Below are 22142 nucleotides of genomic sequence, written 5' to 3' on the forward strand. Positions count from 1 at the left end.
AAAACAAAAACTAATGCTTAGGAAGGACAAGGCAGAGTCTTAAATTAACGTTTGCTAAGCCGAGGGCGTAATTTATTCAATTGAAGGCACAGATCTTCAAAATAATTGAAAAATTATGCCTAAACAGTCGAATCTTGTGAATAAATTTTTCAATTCATGTCCAGAAGTAAATAAGTTTAAAATCAATAACAAAAAATTGGAAAACCATGCTGCATAATCATGTAATAAATCGAGTTTGTTACTCGATAACTTCTGTAGTTCTTGACATCCAAATAGTAAGCTTAGAAACAGTTCCTCTTCTTATATAAGGAGAGGTCTTGGCTATGCAGATATCTCATGTTCTGAGTATATAATATGTATATATGGAAGATATGGTAAGCATATACATTTATTACATGTTCTTTCCTACTGTTTTGTGCCTTAGCATATAGTTTAGCTAATTTGAATATAAACATAGACTTGGCATAAATGCTAATAATATGCAAAGGTCAGTTGGAATCCTCAGAGCTGTCACTGTAGGCAGCCAAAAGGGATAAACCAGCGGGTGCTGTTGTCGGTTTAGGCGTGACTGCTGCGGATGCGGCTGCCGTAGCTGTTGCTGTTGCAGTTGCAGTTGTATTTACTGCTCCTGCTGCAGGCTTTGGTTTCACCAGCACCAGAGGCGTCTTGCGTTTTACTAGCTGAGCGCCAGCTGTGGCTTTGCTGGGCGCTGAAGCACTGCTGGGCTTGGCGAATTTGGCTGCTGGTGGCGCTGGCAATGCTGTATCCTCCTCCTTCAGCTCCTCAATAATTTCCTCCGTGACAATGCGCGTGCCGCTGCTCTCCGCTTTGTTTTTAAAGTTCACAGATCTAACAAATATAAATATATTATGTTTAGTTTATCATGTAAAAGGGCCAGCTGCAAACTCACTTGACAAACTCCTCATCTTCACGTTCCTCGCGCTCCTCGCGTTCACGTTCCGTTTCCGCAGGATTATACTGCTCCAGCATGGTCGTATAGTCCACAGTTTGCTGTCGTCTGTTCAAATCGCGCAGCTCCTCGAGACTCTCGAGCATTTCGATTTCGTTGCGCGACTGTTGCGTGCGATTCTCCAGCAATTTCATGGGATTATTAGCCTCCTCCTCGCGTTCTTCACGCTCCTCGCGACGCGCCTGCTCCTCGGCCAGTTTTAATGCCATAAAATTACGTGTGGCGCCCGCTTCGATCTCGTAGTCGGTGTTCTGTGGATCCGTTTTGAACGAGATCTCCTGCAGGCAGCGTGTGCACTTGATGTAGAATCTATAGATACGTATGCCCAAATACGTTTCATTTTCCACATCCTCCTTGCGCGCATTAAACTTCTTGCCCTTGTATATGTATTCCCCGCAAGTTTTGCATCGCATATTAAACGGTGCCATCAATCGGACTGTGTATTGCCGATTTTTGGCCAGTTTCATGCGCGGTATCTTCGATGGATCGAAGTCCGGCGGATAGTATTTCTATAAAGAATTCATGGTTAGTGCATGGCACAGGCCATATAGGGGCATAATTCTACTCACATTTAACACTTTGCGCTCAGACATTTTGTTGATGCACTAAATATTTTAATTTGTAAATAAATGTTTTGTACTTCTTCCTACTAATTTGCCATTCACACTGGTGGCAAAAAGAGTTGTGCCTGCTGTATGATTGAATGTCTTTTAATATCGATTGTTTTTCGATAGGCACGTAGCGAATATAACGTTTTTCGATAACATGTTCTATTACGTACTCGAATTCAAATTTTCCGTTACGAAACTTTTGGTTTTAAAAACAATCGTTAAATTGAAATGCCAAAACAAATATAATTGCATTCCCAGCACCTTTAAAATTTGTTACATATATTTGTTTATTTTCACAGTACAATGCTTTAGCGATAGACATTTCTCTTTGGCTATTATTGCTGCTAAATTATATTTGTATAATACAATAAATACACACACACATACTTCTCAGAACACATGCATGATGTCAGTAAAATGCTCATAAAATCATATGGAGCACTCGCCGTTGCCACCATTCGGCTGCTGGTAGCTGTTCCGCTCCGGCTGCTCGTACAACGAATCCAAATCCTTTGTTCTGCGTAGGCCCCCAAAACGTGAGGGCAGCTGGACTGTTGTCGAAAGTCTAGCGTCTTCGTGCAACTCCGGATCTGGTGTGTCCAGCACAGCCGCCTCTACACGGCTCAGATCGGTATCTGGAAAGCTGACCTTCTTTGCGGTGGGCAACGGTGGTATTGAATCCGTTTTGGTGCGTCCATCGAGCTTGAGTGCGGCACGTGGTATCTTGTGCTTGACCAGCTCATAGGTGCATCTGTATAGGAATGTGTACTGCTGTTGCGTTTGCACCATTTTCATGCGCTGCAAATTTAAAAGACCTCAAGACCTATACACAAGCTAATGGGCACGAGTTCTATTATTACCTGAAAGCGCAGTTTCTTGACCGTTTCAAAAATATTAATTTTCGATTCGCTCTTCAAACGCTGCATTATCAAATCCAGACCTATAAATGTGCCCGTCCGTCCGACTCCTGCGCTGCAGTGCACCACAATGGGCGAGTAGTTTGGACGCTTCTCCGCTTTCACTTTCCTAACAAAGGTAATCAAATGGTTGGGATCATCGGGACAGCCATGATCGGGCCACTTTTTAAAGAAGAAATGTATGACTTTCTCCTTGAGACCATATTTCTCGTGGACCACACAGAGCTCCGTGCGATCATAGATCTCGAATGATTCCTTGGACTTTATTGTGACGCTGACACCGCGCATATTATAGGGATAATACTCGTGGCATTTGATCTGAAAGGGAAATGAAAATATTAGACAAATTTGTAGGCGTGGGCACTTAAGAGTTTCTTACTATGTTGCCTTCACGAAACTGGGTAACCTGTACAATGACGCGGACATTGTGCTGCAGAATCATGCGCCAGAAATCCATAACGCTCTCCGGCTTCGGCCCCTGAGTCGCTATATACTCCTTTTTGCGGGTGTGACCCTAAAAGCAAGGATTAATAAAGATAATTTATTTGGAAGAGCTTTCAAAACGTACATCAATAAAGGAAGCATTGATGTAGTCCGATCCTTCACTATCTATGTCCAATATCACGCGATTCTTGTCATCTGGAATACACAAAATTGAATCTCTAAAGTTTCCCAAATCTGAAGTCAACTTACATGGATATATATCCGCGTAACGATTCTTATTGTTGCCCAATTCAGAGGCCGAATAGCTTAGCTCCAAGGCCACAACGGTTATTTCCTTGAATTCGCGCGTCAATTTCTCCGGCTTGGCCACGTCAGCATAAAAGATGGCAAAGTTCTTGGCTATAACATTACCAAATGGATCTTCTATGCCCTGACCAGAGTCGCGATGCCTGAAAGCAAACATAAAAATTAATTGAAATTCAATCTCAATGTGATCTCCAGCACTTACCAGGCTATACGCTTGCGCACCCAAAGCACAACCAAGCCCAAAATGAAAGCCAGCAGCAGGCAGCTGCAGACGCTGACCAAGATGAGCGTCACCTTGATGGCCGCATCTGTCCTGAACTCCAGCAGGGCGGCATCATTGTAACCGGAGCTGGTGAACAGACGCACCACCATGTTGTATTCGGTGTTAGCAGTTAGCGGTCCATTGCAATAGCGCTCGGACACATCCGGACACTTGCCAACTCCAATGGTAAAGGTTATTTCCTCCTCGCTAATGTCGCGTCCATTCTTTGCAATGTGTGGCTGCCACTGAAGCGGCGTGGTTTGATACTGATAAATGCAATCGCTGCCCACCTCATCCCAGGATGCCACAGTGGGCCATTCCCCTGATTTGAGCACATCATGTTTCAGCTGCGGCTCACCAGCACAGTTCTTCTGGGATAGCAACAGCGCTATATACGTTATATTGCCCGACTCGGAGTTAGCAATATTGCCGGGCAGACGCACGATTGCCGAACTGGTTGGATGATTTGTCTCATAGGCGCTGACGCGCATTTGACTCACCAGATCCTCACCCAGGGCAGAGGGTACTAGTGGGGTATAAATTAAAATAAATGGTTAAGTTTTAAGGCTAATTGCATATATCAGACTTATTCGCGCCTTCAATTAACAGTTGCCTTTACAGTGTTAGTAACTTGGTCGAATTTTGTTCTACAGGCAGCAGTGCTGCAAAGTGCAGCACACAAGTAAGTAAAATAAGGACATTTTTAGTATCTTGTGCATACCAAAAGAAGACCCTACAGAAAAATGAGTGCCAGTAGTTTTTCAGCACTACACGAAGAGTGCGCGCATGGACTAGGACACAAACGAATACCATTGAGGCATTTTTAGCACATTATGCTAAAAGTAGACTAAAAATAGAGTGTTGAAGCTCAAAAAAGAAAAAGGCGTCCTCTTGGTTTTACAACACTAAATGTCATAGATGGGTGTGAAATATGGGAATACAAAAACAATTGCGCGCAAATACTATATAACGAAGACACAAATATCAATTCCAATATGTTGCACGTCAAAACGGCTGGGTAAGTAAGTAAGATCCCATCAATACTTACAGCCAGATGGCGATTTCCACTCCTTTTTTGTACTGTCGCTTAAAGTAGACACATTGCTCGTTTTAATTGCCACTTTTACGGTGTATTCAACTTCGGGCTGTAGATCTGTTTCGGTATAGGACATGCGTCCCTTCTTGTCGTGTCCAGCAGGCGGCACTTGTCGTTGGAATTTGATTTCCTGCTCTTTTCGTGTGCCACTAAATTCCAAGAGGAACCACTCGATTTGACCATTCGATTTACAGGGTATGGTCCAGGCGACGGTCACATTGGCGCTATAATTGTCAGGATCCAGCGCGGGTCCCTCCGATGTTACATTTAGATCCGTCACAGGATCCGACACTGTTATAGACAAATTGGTTTTTTTTTAGGCTAGGTTGAGTAAAACTGAATATATCACCTACCATCTGATGCCGTAACTCCTATAATTGGCGCCGTATACGGGCCCAGACCAAAATCATTCTGTGCAGCCACTTGCACAATGTACTTGACGGCGGGCGCCAGATCATAGAAGGTATTGGTCATGTCGCCTAAGTGGATAAATTATATTTTAGGTTAGGTTGGGTTTTAGGGATTGCTGGATTGCTGGAAGATGCACACCAACCTTTAGTATCAGTTTTTGGCAGCTCGGTTATAGCTTCGCATATGCTGGGCACAAAATAATCAGCTTCGTAGCGCATCAGAAATGCCTGGTAATACTTGATGGGTCCATTCAGTAGTTTCGGTTGTTCCCAGGTGAAGGTCAGGCTGTGCTTGCTGCTGCCGGTTAACAGAACGTTCCTGGGTTGTTCGGGAACTGCAATTGACTAGATTCGCTTAGTACCCAACTGAACAATAACTCTATGCCGCCAGCACATACAGTAGACCAAGGTTTCCAGCGTCAAGGACTTGACCTTCGAGGCGCCAGCCATATTGTGAAGCGACACCCGGCAGACGTATTTCGTGTACGGCGAGAGCGGTGCGATAATCGCCTGAAAACCCCTCTCGCGATAGCTCTCCACGTATTTCTCCGCATAGGTGTACGGCACATCCGAATTGGCGGAGCAATTGAAGTGCGCAAAGAACGTCTGACAATTGTTATTGAAATCCTTATTATAGGCAATTAGCTCCAGGCTGTGCGATGTGGCGCCGTTGCCAACCAGTGCGAGATCAGTCTACAAAGGAGATATCTATATAAGTCACGGTTGTACAAATTTCCTTTCGCTAGCAAATAACAATGATTAACAAGTTCTATCATATAAGAGAAAGAAATGATTCTCCCTGGTTTTAAAGCTCTCATTTCTTGTGTGTCGAGGGCCGATCCTGTCCAGCTTAGCACTAGACATTCAATTTATTGCAATTGAAAAGGAGCCAGTCCATGTGCTTGATAAATTCGTTTTAAATTTTTGTACTTTTCTAATCATAAAAATTTGAACCTATTCCAACGTAAGTCATAATTAATTTCTCAAACCTTGTCGCCGTTAACAACATCGGCCTGTGTTTCCACTTCGATTTGCCGTAGCTCTCCATCCAGATTCTCATGCGTATAGGGTATTATTTGTATGGTATATGCCTGGCAGGCCATCAGATCCTTCTCAAATAGCACAGTATTGTTTTGTGTGCTGACGCTCAAGGCGACGACCTCTGAGCCACCATCCATCCAACCGGATATGCGATAGCCATCGATGCACAGATCGGCGTAGCTTGGTATCTGCCAGTTCAACTGGATGGAAAAGGGTCCTGTGCTGCTGTACGGTTCCAATATCTGTGTGGGCTCTATTGCAAAGATATAGGTAAGAGATCTTAGTGAATTGATGGCTCTGTGCCACTTACGATCCTCGCTGAGGGTGCTCTGGCTCTGGAACTTAGCGCCCATGCTGCCATTCGCTAAAAGGGGCACAATTTCCACCTTGTAAGTGCCGCAAGGCTCCAGTTTGGTGAAGAGCATGAAGGTCTCATTGGTCAACTGCTCGCCACTCTCATATTCCAGACGCTGTATGGGTCCAGCCAGATTCACACGATAATTGGCCACGCACTGCGCATGATCGCTGGGCGGTGACCAGGACCAGCGCAGCTCCGTGGCATCGATCTCCTGCATGGGCTGCGACACAGCGCTGGGCACTGTTTGCGCATAGATTTAGTCGGGGCTTGGGCGTGCCAGCTGGTTCTACTTACTCTTCGCGCCGGACACAAACGTCTCGGTGGCCTTGGCCGTTGTATTGCGCTCCATATTGATGTAGACCTCGATGGTGTGCAGTGCGCAGCCTTGCAGCTCCGTTATGGTAAACTGTTTCAATGTGCTGTCATTCGAGGTCTCGCTTCCACCGCAATCCTCTGAAGAAAACAATTGAGAGAGCTATAGTCGGGCATGTCCGACTAGCAGATACCCTAAACCCAGGTTCAAGCTGTCTTTGTAAACATTCTAGCATTAAAATAAACGTCTCAAAATCGATATTTATCGAGATTATGAAAATGTATGTACACTTTAAATTGTGTCGGACATGCTCGCTTCTGCCTGTCGCATTTATTTCCGATGGGTTCAGGGCATAAAAATACAACGGATTAAGCTTCGGCAGCTCTAGAGCCGGAAGCACTCACCTTTAGTCTCCGATTCCATATCGGTATACGGCGGCACAGTCGTTGCGCCTGTCCAGTCATCCAAAACCGTGGTAGCTGTCGTCTCATCCTCCTGCTCTGTGGTTGCTGTGGTCGTCTCCTGATCCTCGTCCGATACGCAGCCATTTCGCCGCCAGACAATGGTGAAGCTGCCTATGCAGCTCTTATTATCCGGCTCGTTCCATGCGACCAGCGTGTCGCCATTGGAGCGATTGCTAATGGTTAGCTGCAGCTCGCCAGGCTCTAGATAGCCAGTGTCCACGAATCTCATATCGCTATCGACTATGACGCTGGCATTATTCCTCGTCTCCAGTGTGACATTGTAAGTGCGACAGGGCCACACTTCCTCAACGGTATCTTTGCTCTCCTCCTTGAACTGCTGCCTGAAACGCGAGGTGTCCGGCGCAGTTGCATAGATCTCGAAGTGCTTCACACAGGCCCGATCGCTGGTCTCCCACGTCAGCTCTATGCTTGTCTCCGAAGCCACAACGGAGGTCAAATTGGTTTTTGGATCTGCAGAGTGCAGGCAAATGTTAATATAGTCAAAAAAAAACTGATTTTATGATAGCATATTTCCACAATTGGCAAACATTTCAGGTTTTCTATTCGAGTGCAAATTTCTCAATTTTATATTCATAGAAATATATTTATCGCATTAGTAGATCTTAATTATAGCCATTAATTTGTTATTACAGTCTTATGATTTTTATTTAAATATTCTTTTCATGGAAATCATTTTCTATAGTCTTTGAATATCTAACGACTCACCCTTGTAGTCTGTGTAGGCAATTACGATTTGGTCAAAGGGCGTGGCGCCTACAGCCGTACCCCTCAGCGTAACGACGGTTGTATAGCTCGTGCAGGGTTCCAGATTTTCACTAGATAAATATAAACAAAATGTGTGAGATTAAATATAACTCGACTGAATGGAGGCATTACCAGACAAGTTGCTCTTCGCCTAGGCTCGTCAAGGCGCTGCCCGCGGGACACGTGACATTCTCAATTATGTATTTATCCTTATCCTCGGCGCTAACGCTAAAGCTGAGCGTATACGGCGTACTAATGACAGTCACCTGAACTACTATCGTGAGAAATATGAAAGTAAACAATGTTGTTTTAGGTATTAAAGTGGTAAGCTAAAGCTTCAGCTGATTGACTGAAGGTCGACGTTGTTTAACTTTTACAATAACAACAACAAAAGTTAACAGGTTGTTCAAAGAACTTGTTGGTTTTATTATCAGCACAGTTTACTTTGTCCGACGCCTTATCAGCCGTTCAAAGCTAAAACTCATTGAGAATTACAACGAAGATTGACAACTCAAAACTAGAAGATTCTCAGCATACCAACTACTTGTGTCTTGTTTTTCGGTTAGAACTCACCCTCATTTAGTTCCTGTTCAGTGAGCGCGGTGCTTGTTTGCGCCTGCGCCTGTGACCAGGCCAACAGCAATAACGGCACACTGAGCAGTCCATAGAGCCGTGTCCTTGGCTTCCCGTGTCTCTTGTGCCGCATCTTAGGTCCACATTGCCAGCAGTTGCTGTGTGCGAGTTACGAGTACGAAAATCGGAAGTTAAAATCAAGTTCAATGTCAGCTCAACAAATGCAACCGGTTTTTAATTGCACCTCCAAAAAAAAATGAAAAAAAAAAAATTAAAAATATTATCGTATCGAAAGTATTAACCCCGCCATATAAGACAGCAGCTCGCTTAAGTGCATTGCGCACATTAATAAAGTTTAGGCGTGAATCAATAAAAAACGAAAAGAAAAACAACAACAACAATAAATTTATATATATGCACATATATACAGAATATCATGAATGATACGTGATTTACAAGTATCGGGCAGCTGAACTTATTGCGCTGAGCGCAAGTGTCAATAATACAAATAACATTAATTATAATAACAAAGAAAATAATTACACAATTACGCTCAGCATTTGACCCGAAGAGAGCGAGAGCGAGAGCGAGAGAGAAATATAACTAAAACCGAAGGCATTTACGAACAAATATCTCGAATATTACTCATAACTAGTTCTATACCTTAACCTCTCGATGCGCTGCGCTCTTTTAATACCCTTGTAGAGGGGGTATTACAATTTTTTTTTAAATGTGTAACCAATAGAAGAAGACTTCTTCTTCGACCCCATAAAGTATATATAGTCCACCCGTCCATCTGCCTGTTTCTATGCGAACTAGTCTCTCAGTTTTAAATCGTCTTGAAACTTTGCAAAAGTCCGTCTTTTTATTACAGGCAGTAAATATGTCGGAACCGACCTGATCGCACAACCATTTCGTATAGCTGCCATAGAAACGATCAGTAAAAAATTAGGCACTTGTCCGAAAACTTTTTTGATTTTCCATATATCTTAACCACTCTCGGCGCTTATAAGTTTCACTCAGTTTCCTACATACTTGCAAAATCTTATCAGCATCGTATAACTCTAGCATATAGTTTCCATAGGAACGATCGGTCGAAAATCAGGTTCTTGTATGGAAAACTTTTTAGTTTTTCGAGATATCTTAACCAAACGGGACTTATTAGTTTCACTCTGCTCCCCATATATGGTATATGTAAAATGTTATCACCATCGGAATCCTATATCTCATAGCTATCATATAGGAACGATCGTTCGGAAAGTAGGTTCTTGTATGGCAAAATGTTCTGCTTTATAAGATATTTTCAACACACTCAGCATTTAGGAGCTTTCTTCACTATTCTCTCATATCTGCAAAATCGTAAAGAAAATGTCTACAAGGGAATTAAATCTTTAGCTTGTCGAAAGTGTCCTTACTTTATCGTTAAGTTTTATATATACATTTTTATATTTATCATTTTTATGCAGTGTACACTTTAAAGATTTTTAAGAAGTGCATAGTAGGTTTAAGAATATATTTTTTAAATTAAAGAAGATCGGGAAGATCTTAGGCGGCGTCTTCCAAGAAAAAACATGAAAATGCGGTGAAAAATGGATAAATTGAAGTGTTCAATTGCTTAAAGCGGTCAAAAGAAAGAAAATTCTTTCCATTTATTCTTGATTAAACCACAAGTCATATTCGTCTGCGCCAAGGAGTCAATTTAAGAGACTGTATTACCACAAAACCGACAAATATCGTTATGCACTGCCCGAAAGTTGAGCACATATCGCAGATTAAACGAGTTAAGAACTGAAAACTTGGTGTTTGGGTTAGGAAAATATTATTTTGACTGTTTTGGATTGTGTGCAGAATAACACTTAGTCGTCTACGCTCGACTAAGGCACCCTGACTTGTCTTTAGTATAGAGCTTAATGATTGGAGCGTTATTTTTCCACTTAATACCAGCCTTCTCTTAATTTTCGTACGTTCTAAATGGGAAATTCTCCAAATAGCTTTAACATGAGACTTAAATGTCGTGAGCTCTTTTACGATCTCTTCAATTGCAAACGATAAATTACTTTTGAGTTAAGATAAATGTGGAATGCTCGTAAAATGTAAAAAACATTTAACTTCACTCATATTTTTTTTTATTTTATATTGTTTAATTTTGTGCACGTTTTTAAGTTGCTGGAAAAAAGAATTTTTGAACTTATTTAAAACTTAAAATAATTAACTATAGTTAAAAAACGTTTGCCAACTAAAGCATACATCTATATACATTTATGAATAGTTAGGAAGGGGAAGGACGGAGGGAAGGGGAGCCTCCTTCAAAAAACTGATCAAAGTACATGGCACATATGACTCAAGTTCTTTGACAAAGCCTTGTAGGCAGAGTTTTATTGTGTAATTGAGAGCTTCTGCGGGGATTGGCATTGAGCACAAGTCGAATTCGCGATTAACAAAATTAACAACAACAAAAAACGAGAAAGAAGTGCTTTCTTCGACACACCGAAGATTTAATACCCTTGCAGACCCAACCTTTTCAAAATGCTCATAGTGCTTTGCCCGTATCTAAGAAGCACAGGGAAAATAGTTAATGCCGAATATGGTTAAGATATGTTGAAAAACAAAACAGGTTTCCATACAACAACTTAATCGACCGATCGTTCCTATGGCAGCTATATGATATAGTAGCCCGATGTGAATAAGATTTTGCATAAGTGGAGGGAGCATAGTAAAACTAATAAATGCCGAGCTTGGTCAAGATATCTTGAAAAACAAAAAAAAATTCCATACAACAGCATAATTTTCGACCGATCGTTCCTATGGCAGCTACATGATATAGTTGCCCGATCTTAATAGGATTTTGCATATATATGGGAAACGTGGTAAAACTAATAAATACCAAGTTTAGTAAAGATAACTTTATAAACAAAAATGTTTTTCATACAAGAACCTACTTTTCGACCGATCGTTCCTATGGCAGCTATATAATATAGTGGTCCGATCCAGCTGGTTTTGACATATGAACTGCGTGCAACAGAAAGAGGGACTTCTGCAAAGTTTCATAAAGATAGCTTTAAATCTGAGAGACTAGTTCGCATAGAAACAGACAGACGGACAGACGGACACGGCTATATCAACTCGGCTGTTGATACTGATCAAGAATATATATACTTTATGGGGTCGGAGATGTCTCCTTCTATGCGTTACACATTTCACGACAAAATTATAATACCCTCTGCAAGGGTATAAAAAATGCTCTATGCACTGCACACTTGAGCAATGTCAAGTCCAGGGGATTGGGTTTGGGTAAGGGCTTATCAAGGCACTTAATGGACAATTCGAGTGAGTTAAGCGAAGCGCGTGAAAACCAAAACTCTGACAGACGCAATACACAATTATTGGCACAGATAACGATCTGAACAACTTGAGATTTATAGCGAAAATCGAAGTGCTGAACACTGCGCTGATCAAATATATATTGTGGTTGAAACATGTCTGAAACGAGAGCTTCGGCTCTTATTATCACACAGCTGCTCAAGATTTTGTTGTTGTTTTTTTGTGGTTCACTTAAACAATTCAGATATTTCAACATTATTGACTCGAGAAGGTGTGTGTGTGTGTGTGTTTAATCAAGAAACTACAACGCTAATTACTAATTTCAGTAGCTCGAACGCAATGGCTGCCACTGAAGAGACATTTTAAAGCAAATAAAATTACATTTTTTCGATATTTATTAATAGCTTGGCGACATATTTTGTTATCTACTTGACGAACTGTATGGCGGCAGCAGCCGCTTAGACAATTTCCTATGCTTTTGCTTGTTTAAACAAGTCGCGAATCATTCTTTTTTTTTTATTTATTTTTTTTTTTTTTGGCGTGCCCACAAATCAAGCGTGAAACAACAAATAAGCCAATAATAACAATTTAACGGTCATAGAAAGTAAACGCTGGAAGTGCTTGCGTATTTTATCATATCAACAATATATAATCAGAGCAGCTCCCTGATAACAATGTGCATATGAGGCCGCTGAAACATTGTCCACTGTGCGCCACAAATTGTTTCCCAATAATACACATACACACACACACGCGCACTCGCAATAAGATGTGTGTAATTTGTTTAATACATTTATGGCTTGTATTAAGGATGTGCTTCCGTTACAAATCAAATTATCGATAGACAAACACACAATGCAATTGGCAGCACTTTTGATTTCAATTTTGAAACCGTTATCACAGTGGAATGTGTAACGAGACGGAGCGAGCAGGCTGCTGATTAGAATCGCGATGGCTTGATAACGCTGCCCGTCATAATTTGCGAATCATTTACATATTTTGGCAATTTGCTCATTAAATTGATTCGCCATTGGAGCCAAGTGCCCAATGCGCACGCAGTAAACAAAAATTCTTAGCACTCACAATGGGGTATGAATAGATGGAATATTATTTGCTTTAAATACGCGCGAGCGAATCAAATTGTTTGGAAAAATTGCACTTTAATATGCGCAACGATATCGTTACTCTTTTTAACGAATAACCGTTTCCGTTGAGTGTTAGTCGACAACTGAGCGTAAAAATTAATAACACACGGCTGTATCATTGTGCTTATTACTGATAAGGAAGTTACTCCAACAGGGTATATATGTGTGTGTTTGTTGAAGATAAAAACAATACATTGCAGTTCTGTCAAAAGTTTATGCACATGCAGTGTTGTACAATGCCAACAGCGCGTTGTATACACATATACTGTATTTACTTTTAAAAAGTAAAGGGAAATGCGCCAAAATGATTACAACAGCTGTTCAGTGCATTTCGCCCAGCCATCGATAGGTGCCGCCGCTAGCGAATATCGATAACAAAAACACACTGACCCTGCAACTAGTGCTGGTAAACAAAAACTTTAACATCGATACGTTGAAAGCATCGAAAGGTATTGGAAGCATTTCTCGCCGCGCTTCACTTCTGCGTAATTATTTCCCAATTGATTAAAATTAATATAACTAAAAAATTCATAAAAATAACTATTTGTGTAAGTATGCGTAGTGTGCCTTGAAAAACGACAAATCACCGCAAGTGCACGCGTTGCAACGCATAATCAAAGTTGCTTTTCGCAAAGTGTCGTTTACGCGACGGCAACGCAGCAGCGAAGTGTATGTAATGGGCAAATGGGAAAAAAAGAAAAAATTTGTCATATGTATGAACACTGGCAGTGTGTTGGTGCGCGCTTATAAGAGAAAGAAACGAAAACCCCTTTTAAAACGCAATTATTTTGTGGCAAATGTGCGTGTCTTACAAATCTATATGGCCTTTTTCAATTTTGCATATTGCCACTTTTTTAAAACGCTGCCGCAGAGACGCTGGCTGCGCTGCTCATTCAAGATGGCCGTCGTAACAGTTTTTATTTTTCGTCAGTGTTGTTGTTGTTATTGTGTTTGGTGTGTGTGTGCGCTTGTATATATATACATGTGTGTTTTTGTTATTGAAAAGCAAAACGAACAAGCTAAAGTTATGCAAATAATGCTGCAAAGTGTAAACTGAACTAAAGTACAAATGTACACGAAACTTCAACCTAACATGCAATTGCAAAAACAAAAACAATTTCAAGTTCTTCCTCTTTGCTACAACAACCACCAAAGAGCGATGACACATCGTCCCCTGCGTCAGTTTTATGTGCGCGTGTGTGTGTGTGTGTTTTTGCGCATGTATCCTCCTACGCCTCCTGTTACCCCTGGCCCTGACTGGGGAAATTGATCGATTTTTAGCCAGAACAAACGTAAGCAGCGAATTTCGTTGCCTTCGCCTGCACCCCAAGCGCCTCTAACAGCTTTTTACATGGGCCAAAGTTAAAAGCAAACCAGTTCTGCAAATGCAACTTGGTCGTGTCTCGGTAGAAATCTTGTTTTTATTTTTTTTTTCTTTTTTACAGTTTTTCCGTTTTGGGCTGCTTTGGCATTGGCCATCGCACATACACTAAAATACAAAACACATGTGTTTGACTGTGGTATTTGGGACCATATATAGTTGTAGAATTGTTAACAGCGCTCGCTGCATTTCTCAGAACGTGTGCAATTTGCTGAGCTAAGCTGGTTCTTCGGTCTGGAGTCGCCAAGTCTGAGACTGACTGTGCAAATTGGCCACAAATTGCTGCTGTTGCTGCTGCCATTATCTATTAGGTCTGTTTTCTGACACTCTTAGCGCTGTCTTTCTTGTCTGTCTACTCTTTCTCTGTCCCTCCCCGCTTTGTTTTCTTCACTTGTGTTATCTTCCAAATGCCTGTTCACGAGCTTTTACAGTGTTACTGTATGCAATGCAAGGTGTTTGTGTTTGTCCGACTTTCCCAGCTAAAGGTTATAATTAGTGCGAATTGTCTCGTCTCACACATTTTGTTGGCAAGTGTAGTTCCTAATCAATACTCGAAACTTTTACTTAATTTGCTGCATTGCCAAATTCTCAGCACTGTGTGTGGGCAAGCGTAATTAATTTAAACATTGCCAACACTGGCGAAGCGTGAGAAACACACGCAATTGGCAGCCAAGTGCACAGGCAAGTGCAAGGTCTCTCTTAAACGTTTTTTTTTGCACACGCGCTCTTTGAAGAGAAGCGCACATTCCTGCATCCTTATGCATATGTATGTACATCAGACATGCTGACATCAGACGCCCACGCGAGCTTTTCGAACAGGTAATCGCCACACAAAAACTTACAGCTACATATGCATTTCCAATTTACAATTCAAATTGGAATATGGTATACATTTGTATAGTTATGTCTGTGTGTTAGGGCATATATTATTTTGTGTGGCTGTCAGCGCGATAGTAACCCTTTTTTCGCAGCGTCAGTGGACGCCTTTCAAATCTTGTACAGCGTGTGATCCAAACGCCCCCTTGTAGCTGTATTTATTGTTTTTTTTTTTTTTTTGCTGTTGCTGTGGAGCACCGTTACTAGCTCTACCCACACAGTTACATAGCTGGAAGTTACAAGGCGCATGCCTGTGTAGTGGAATGCTGGCCCCAATAAGAACAAAACGCACGCCTGGTTGCCACAACACAACGGTTGTTGACGGTGTCCGGCATTAAGCACCTACTGCCCTCCCACTCCTATACAACCTATCAACCCACACGCTTTCCGTTAATACTCGTGACGTTAGCGATGTCTATTTTCTTATTTTGTATATTGATTTTTATTTTATATTTAGATGCGCAGTTAATGGGCGCTTGGTGTCTTAGGTTTGCCACAGTTCCTCCGCGAGAGAATGTCCCAACAGCTGATAAAGGCTGTCTTTGCTCTCGCACTGCGCTCCAAGCGCGTGACTCATGTCTAGTTTCAATGCCGACGTCGACGTCGCCGCAAAAAAAAGCAAATTTCAACGCTTGAACTCGTTTGGTCAGTTTTCATTAAATTGTGTATCGCCCTGTGCTCAGCAGCTAGTTCAAAAATCGTTAAATATTATTTGTCGATGGTTAAGCGACCAAAAATAAACTGAAAACGTCATTTCCTCGATTCGAGTGCATATGTATGTGTGTGCCTGTGTAGTCTAAGCTTGGACTTTGTTGTGCGTCTCTCTTTCGTTTTGCGTTATTTACTTATAAGAAGTTGCTTGAACTACCGTTAGATCTTGCTAATTGGCTTTGTCAGCGCTGCTTGTAACTTTGCTATAGTTGGCAACGTGGTACACACACAAATGTGTCGTCAAATGCTTATCTAGAAAGAAAACAAAAACGCGTTATGCTTTCGTTGATTTTTTTTCGCTTAGATTCGTTTAGTTTTATGTCGTTTTATTGCGTGATACCTGTGTTTTGTTATTGCCTGTTGCTTATTGCTGTTCTTCCTATTGCTGACCACCTTGAGTTAATTGAATTGCTCTTGCCATAACCAACAACAAGTACAACATGGCTTGCTATTTAAAGCAACTACTTAAATAACAGCTGCTCTCATCGGTGCTGTTTTGACTATTTTGGAAGCTGTTGACTATTGCATTGTTATATTTGAGCAGTAATCGATGTGTCAATTATAAGCAGAGTTGCATTTGATCAAATACAAAGTTCAAAACATGGAAGTCATTGCGAATAGTTGCTGCAACCTGATTGGCCCACCGGCTGAGCTTTAAGTTTTGCAGACAATGCGCGCTTTAATATGGCGGCCAGACGAACCGAAAATTTTGGTGTGCCAGAAACACACAAACGAAACAATTTCGGAGGCTGAAGATGTTGATAATTATGTTGATCATCATGCTACACGCTGTGAAACAATGAAAGGAAGGAAGGCATAGGGACGTAGACGGAGGGAAGTAGTAGTAGATTAATGAGTATGCATACGAAAGATGCGGCGTCTTGAGGCAAGCTTGCCAAAAAAATCGAGAATGTCTCTATTTAGTTACCCAACTAGGAGATACCCTGTACACAGCTCCGAATTGTCGCTACATGAACGTGTACTTATTTTTTCTGTACTGTTACTACATAAAATATTTTTTATCTCTGTTTTTATCTTTGAGGTATGCTTAAAAAAACTGGCTCAAAAATCGATAATTACCTATTTCAGAAAAAACGAGAGAAATTATCGCTAAGAAACCTGCTCTGTGTGTGTCATTGAAAAATCTATGATCTAAATGTAAAAACGACCAAATATAGTCGCTAGATCGTCTTGGATATTGATGGTGCTTAAGGATATATACAGTACTTCATAAAGCCGAAGTTAAATCCTGCTGCATATTACAAAGATTTGCATTAGCGCAATATACGCTTTTTTGTATCCATTTTGCGATGGGTACAGGGTATAATTATGTGGGTGACTTGCCCCTTTGCGAAACTTGCCTTTTCATTTTGTGAAACTAATTTCCTGTTCAGTCATTCATTTATAATACTCGAGCGTTTGTCTTTATGCATGTTTCTTCTCTTATTTCTCTGCAGCATTGCACAAGAAGGCAGCAACAAATCGAGGCAAACAGCAAAAGAATTGAAGCTCGCCCAAACCGAAGAACAGCATGAAAATGGTGTTGTCGCAGCGGCAGCGCGAGGAGCTGTAAGTAACCATCAACATCATCATAAAACCAGTCGAACTAAATCATTTCGAATTTTCTATGTGTTTTATTTGGTGTGCTGCTGCAGTAACCAAGCGATTGCCGATTATTTGGGCTCAAATGGCTATGCCGACTCACTGGAGGCCTTTCGCAAGGAGGCCGATCTCAGCACAGAAGCGGAAAAGAAGTTTGGCGGCCTGTTAGAAAAGAAATGGACATCGGTCATACGTCTGCAAAAGAAGGTAATGGAATTAGAGGCTAAGCTAACGGAAGCTGAAAAGGAGGTTATCGAGGGTGCGCCCACAAAGAACAAACGTACGCCAGGCGAATGGATACCCAGGCCACCAGAGAAATACTCACTAACAGGACATCGTGCCAGCATAACGAGGGTAAGTTTAGCATTTAAGCTCACCCATACAGCATTAAATTGATTATTGTTGTTATTGCAGGTTATATTTCATCCAATATTCGGACTCATGGTTTCTGCTTCGGAAGATGCTACCATTAAGATATGGGATTTCGAAACTGGCGAATATGAGCGTAGTCTGAAAGGACACACAGACTCTGTGCAGGATGTGGCATTCGATGCGCAGGGCAAGCTCTTAGGTAATGCCAGCAACTAGCAATCGAGACCCTTGGTTTTTAAGCTCCTAACTTTGTGTCCCTTACAGCCTCCTGCAGTGCTGATTTGTCCATTAAACTGTGGGACTTCCAACAGAGTTACGAGTGTGTTAAAACCATGCACGGTCACGATCACAATGTGTCGTCGGTGGCCTTTGTGCCCGCCGGAGACTATGTGCTATCCGCATCACGTGATCGCACTATCAAAATGTGGGAGGTGGCCACCGGGTGAGTTTTCAACAGAATTTTTCATTGCAGCAATCGAATTCTAATTGTTTATAATTTTCATGACCAGCTACTGCGTTAAAACCTACACCGGCCATCGGGAGTGGGTGCGAATGGTGCGCGTGCACATTGAAGGCAGCATCTTTGCCACATGCTCAAATGATCACACAATACGCGTTTGGTTGACGAATTCAAAAGACTGCAAGGTAAGCAAGCAAACAGACAACGGATAGAATCCTTATATATAAGCATGATAAGGGAATCGAATAGAAGCCATGCAACTTCGGGGCTTCCTATGCAAGTGTTTGTCTAAGGCTTCCCGTACATTGAATAATATGTGGCCTTAAATTAAATGAAATTAAATATATCACAATTAAACATTTTGCTATATTCTGCAGGTTGAATTACGCGATCATGAGCATACGGTGGAATGCATTGCCTGGGCGCCCGAGGCGGCAGCATCAGCAATAAATGAGGCAGCCGGCGCTGACAACAAGAAGGGTCACCATCAGGGACCATTCCTGGCATCGGGTTCACGCGACAAAACCATACGCATTTGGGATGTGAGCGTTGGACAGTGCTTGCTCACATTGAACGGGCACGACAATTGGGTGCGGGGCTTGGCATTCCATCCGGGTGGCAAATATTTGGTATCAGCCAGTGATGACAAGACCATACGGGTCTGGGACTTGCGCAACAAGCGATGCATGAAGACGCTCTATGCGCATCAGCATTTCTGCACATCGATTGGTGGGTGCAAAATATGCCACTAATCAGATTTATAGTTTGTTTTTAACACATTTTCTTTTTTAGATTTTCACAAAGCGCATCCCTATGTCATTTCCGGCAGCGTAGATCAAACAGTTAAAGTTTGGGAATGTCGTTAGGAACTCGGCAAAAGATTTGCTTATTTCTCAATTTAAACATAATTATTAAAGCTACAATATTTATATATATAGATATATATATATATATATATGCATATATATATTTGAGTATGCAAAACAGCACACAGTCTCAGCCACCTTTACCAGATGCACCAATGCAAACTTCAATTGTATATTTCAAAATATATCTATATATATATGTATGTGTATGTATACATATGATGTATGTCTAAAGTTAAAACCGAGCAAGCAGCAATTAGAAGAAAAAAAACTAAACAGCGAAAGAAACGAAATATTTATTTAATGTACGGCCTCCTAACCAACTAACCTACCTACCTACCAACTATACAAAGTACATGCATATTTATATATATAAACCTTTAAATATACATACGATTACTTTTAATTTAAATGCTGTGTAGACCCACGCCTCAAAATATATAAAAAAGAAAACATTAAGAAAAAAACAACAACAAATCGATAAGAAAACAAAACAAACGCCCACAAAGCACGCTCGCTAGCCGACAAAAACTTAAGATCTGTAGTTGAATTTTCGTAGATTTCTTGTGAGTGTGGAAAACCAATTTGAAAAACGATATATTATAAAAATACGCATACACAAAAAACAATTGTACGACGAAAAATGTATTTGTCAAAATCCAAATGTTGCAATGTCACTCAACACAGTCTTTATAGACTACATAGCGAAAATACGATACTATATGATGTTGTCGTCTCTGAATTTTGTTGCATATAAGCGCATAATAATATAGATAAATATATGCCACACCCTCGCGCAATATAAGAAAAGAAAAATCAACCACAACAACAAAAGCAGCAACAAACAAAAGTATTTTTTCCTTCTTCTAAATATACTATTATTATAACGCAGAGCGAACGATTTCTGATGGAAGGCAAATTTGTTATTAATTACTTGAAATTTTACTTATATGAAATTGAGGTAATTTTTATCTAAAAGAATAACAATCAACAACGCTTTTACAAACATTTATAAATACAGCTTAGACGTTTTGTGTTCTTTTTTGCTAAAGGATCTAAACAAAACCACAAACAACAAACAATACAAATAAACCTAAACCTATATAAAATGTGTACAAGTTTAAGTTTGTTTTAAGTTCAAAAATATGATTTACTTTAGTAAAAATGCTGCAAATTTAATTTTAATTTAATTGTTCATAAGTGCAAAGGCAAAATATAGTAGTATATATGTATACATTATAAAATATTTGTGGAACATTGAAAATTTCGTATAGACACACACATGCAGAAATTAAGAAGAAGAACCGGACTGTGGATTAAACAAACAAAAAAACAAAAACCAATTGTAAACAATAAAATTTGCTTCTTCAAGAAACAGAAAAACGACAAAATCAACAATTGATGACATTTTAAATGCTCTGTACCCAGAGCATTGTACGTAAATGCACAAAAATATTGATATTGCGCCAGATCCATCCATGGATTGAGTGTTACATTTGTTGTCGGAACTGGGTACAGGGTATTGCATAGTCGAACCAGTCGATTATAGGCTACTCTCGTATTTGAAGCACTTATTTTTTAGCATAAGTTATGGGAATTAAAATTGAACAAAAATACAAAAAATTGAAACGCTTCTCTTATCACCAAAGCTGCTTTAAATGTTGGCCTATTATCACGATAAACCACACATGCAATCGATAATTAGCCAATTACTACTTTAATGGCAGTTTTATCGCTGGTTAATATATATTGATATATATATACATACATAACATGAATAAATCCACAAATTTGTTTCACTTATAAACCATACGCTATATTTGTTTATATATGCATACAAAATAATTAAATTATGTCAATTCTCTGGCTGGGATGCTTCAGTTTCTGCTGCAGCCTGCGGTTTAGGAGCAGCAGTTGCAACTGTTTCTATTTCTTGCGTTTCAGGAGCTGCAATCGCAACTGTTTCCATTTCTTGCCCTTTAGGAGCAGTTTCCATTTCTGCATTGGGTTTTACAACTGGCGCATCCGCAGGCTCAGCAACCACGTCTTCTGTTGCTTGTGTAGCGCTCGCCACTTCTCTGTCTTCTGACGGCAACTCCTCAGCTGCAGTACCCACCTCATCTTCAGCTTCTGAGGCACTTCCACTGGACTCACTCTCTGGCTTTTGGTCTTCGTTTGGTTTTTGTTCGCGTGGACGTTTTGCCCGTTGCTTTTTCTTCAGGCGCTTTGCGCGTTTTTTCGCCGTGCGCTCCTCAGCAGCTCGTTTATTATTATCCAATTTCTGTTGATACGCATCGTCAGCAGCTTCGCGTAGGCTTTGGTTTTGTATATTCTTTTGGCGTGCATATTCCTTGCGTCGCAGATGGCGATAGACATGAAATTCGCCGGAACCCGCACCAGCGCTGCTGCCCATCACATTGCGCACAAATGTGGGCACCGAGGACATGTAGTCACGATCTCGGCGCTGCTCTGGTATAATAACTGGCTTTTCCTGTCAATATTAAATCAATTAGCTATTGTTTACAGTGAGCGTCAATTAAATTTACAGGATTTTTCATAAGTTTTTCCAGCTTCAATCTTTGTAGATCCGTAGCCGTTTTAATGAATGGCCCCAATGGCTTGTCTTTTTCCCCAGAATCGCTGTCGTCGGAGCCCGCATTCTTTTTCTTCTTACGGGGCTTGTTTTCCGTTTCTTTAACTAAATTTTTAATCAGCGACATGTTTGTTGACAACAAATTCAGTGTGACTATTCGCGTGTTGGCGTTGAGTGGTGACTGGTCGTTGTGTGTGCCCGCAAGAATACCAAAAATACCAGTCTCTTATTTTCGGTGAAGAAAGTCTATTTCATCTCTTGCTTAGTTCGGTCACACTGACGAGT

The 22142-nt window shown here is 40.9% G+C and overlaps 4 protein-coding genes across 7 annotated transcripts; 1 reads left to right on the forward strand and 3 right to left on the reverse strand.

Annotated features, from left to right (window-relative positions):
• Positions 1-370: 370 nt before the first annotated feature.
• Positions 371-1683, reverse strand: LOC135427038 (splicing factor YJU2). Its single transcript, XM_064680454.1, has 3 exons — positions 1540-1683; positions 911-1479; positions 371-849 (listed from the first exon to the last, which is right to left on the reverse strand). The coding sequence occupies exons 1-3, from the start codon at positions 1561-1563 to the stop codon at positions 489-491; spliced, it is 954 nt and encodes a 317-aa protein (XP_064536524.1). The 5' UTR covers positions 1564-1683; the 3' UTR covers positions 371-488.
• A 144-nt stretch (positions 1684-1827) lies between these two features.
• Positions 1828-13074, reverse strand: Ptp52F (Protein tyrosine phosphatase 52F). Of its 3 annotated transcripts, none has more exons than XM_064680483.1 (18): positions 12935-13074; positions 8531-8688; positions 8090-8228; positions 7919-8028; positions 7133-7663; positions 6710-6868; positions 6368-6655; positions 6006-6310; positions 5415-5709; positions 5160-5351; positions 4960-5085; positions 4559-4897; positions 3451-4036; positions 3192-3391; positions 3067-3137; positions 2878-3012; positions 2442-2816; positions 1828-2379 (listed from the first exon to the last, which is right to left on the reverse strand). In XM_064680483.1, exons 2-18 carry the CDS (start codon positions 8661-8663, stop codon positions 2011-2013), a joined length of 4353 nt encoding a protein of 1450 aa, XP_064536553.1. In that variant the 5' UTR covers positions 8664-8688; positions 12935-13074; the 3' UTR covers positions 1828-2010. The 3 variants fall into 3 exon arrangements, with proteins under 3 accessions (XP_064536553.1, XP_064536551.1, XP_064536552.1); XM_064680481.1 differs by having other exon boundaries at positions 8090-8231; XM_064680482.1 differs by having other exon boundaries at positions 8090-8231; positions 8531-8774; positions 12935-13067.
• Positions 13075-13394: 320 nt separating this feature from the next.
• Lis-1 (LisH and WD40 domain-containing Lis-1) lies at positions 13395-20080 on the forward strand. 2 transcript variants are annotated; one of them, XM_064680443.1, is made up of 8 exons: positions 13395-13481; positions 17422-17533; positions 17620-17920; positions 17981-18137; positions 18203-18380; positions 18448-18583; positions 18776-19127; positions 19191-20080. In XM_064680443.1, the coding sequence occupies exons 2-8, from the start codon at positions 17496-17498 to the stop codon at positions 19262-19264; spliced, it is 1236 nt and encodes a 411-aa protein (XP_064536513.1). In that variant the 5' UTR covers positions 13395-13481; positions 17422-17495; the 3' UTR covers positions 19265-20080. The 2 variants fall into 2 exon arrangements, with proteins under 2 accessions (XP_064536513.1, XP_064536511.1); XM_064680441.1 differs by having other exon boundaries at positions 13399-13544.
• A 679-nt stretch (positions 20081-20759) lies between these two features.
• Positions 20760-21990, reverse strand: LOC135427031 (PRKR-interacting protein 1 homolog). The gene is made up of 2 exons (XM_064680444.1): positions 21811-21990; positions 20760-21755 (listed from the first exon to the last, which is right to left on the reverse strand). Exons 1-2 carry the CDS (start codon positions 21982-21984, stop codon positions 21120-21122), a joined length of 810 nt encoding a protein of 269 aa, XP_064536514.1. The 5' UTR covers positions 21985-21990; the 3' UTR covers positions 20760-21119.
• Between the last annotated feature and the right edge of the window lie 152 nt (positions 21991-22142).

This window comes from Drosophila montana, unplaced genomic scaffold (genome assembly GCF_035044405.1).
Source record: "Drosophila montana isolate Dmon_TW-CO22-7 unplaced genomic scaffold, ASM3504440v1 contig_2127_1, whole genome shotgun sequence".
Lineage (NCBI taxonomy): Eukaryota > Metazoa > Arthropoda > Insecta > Diptera > Drosophilidae > Drosophila > Drosophila montana.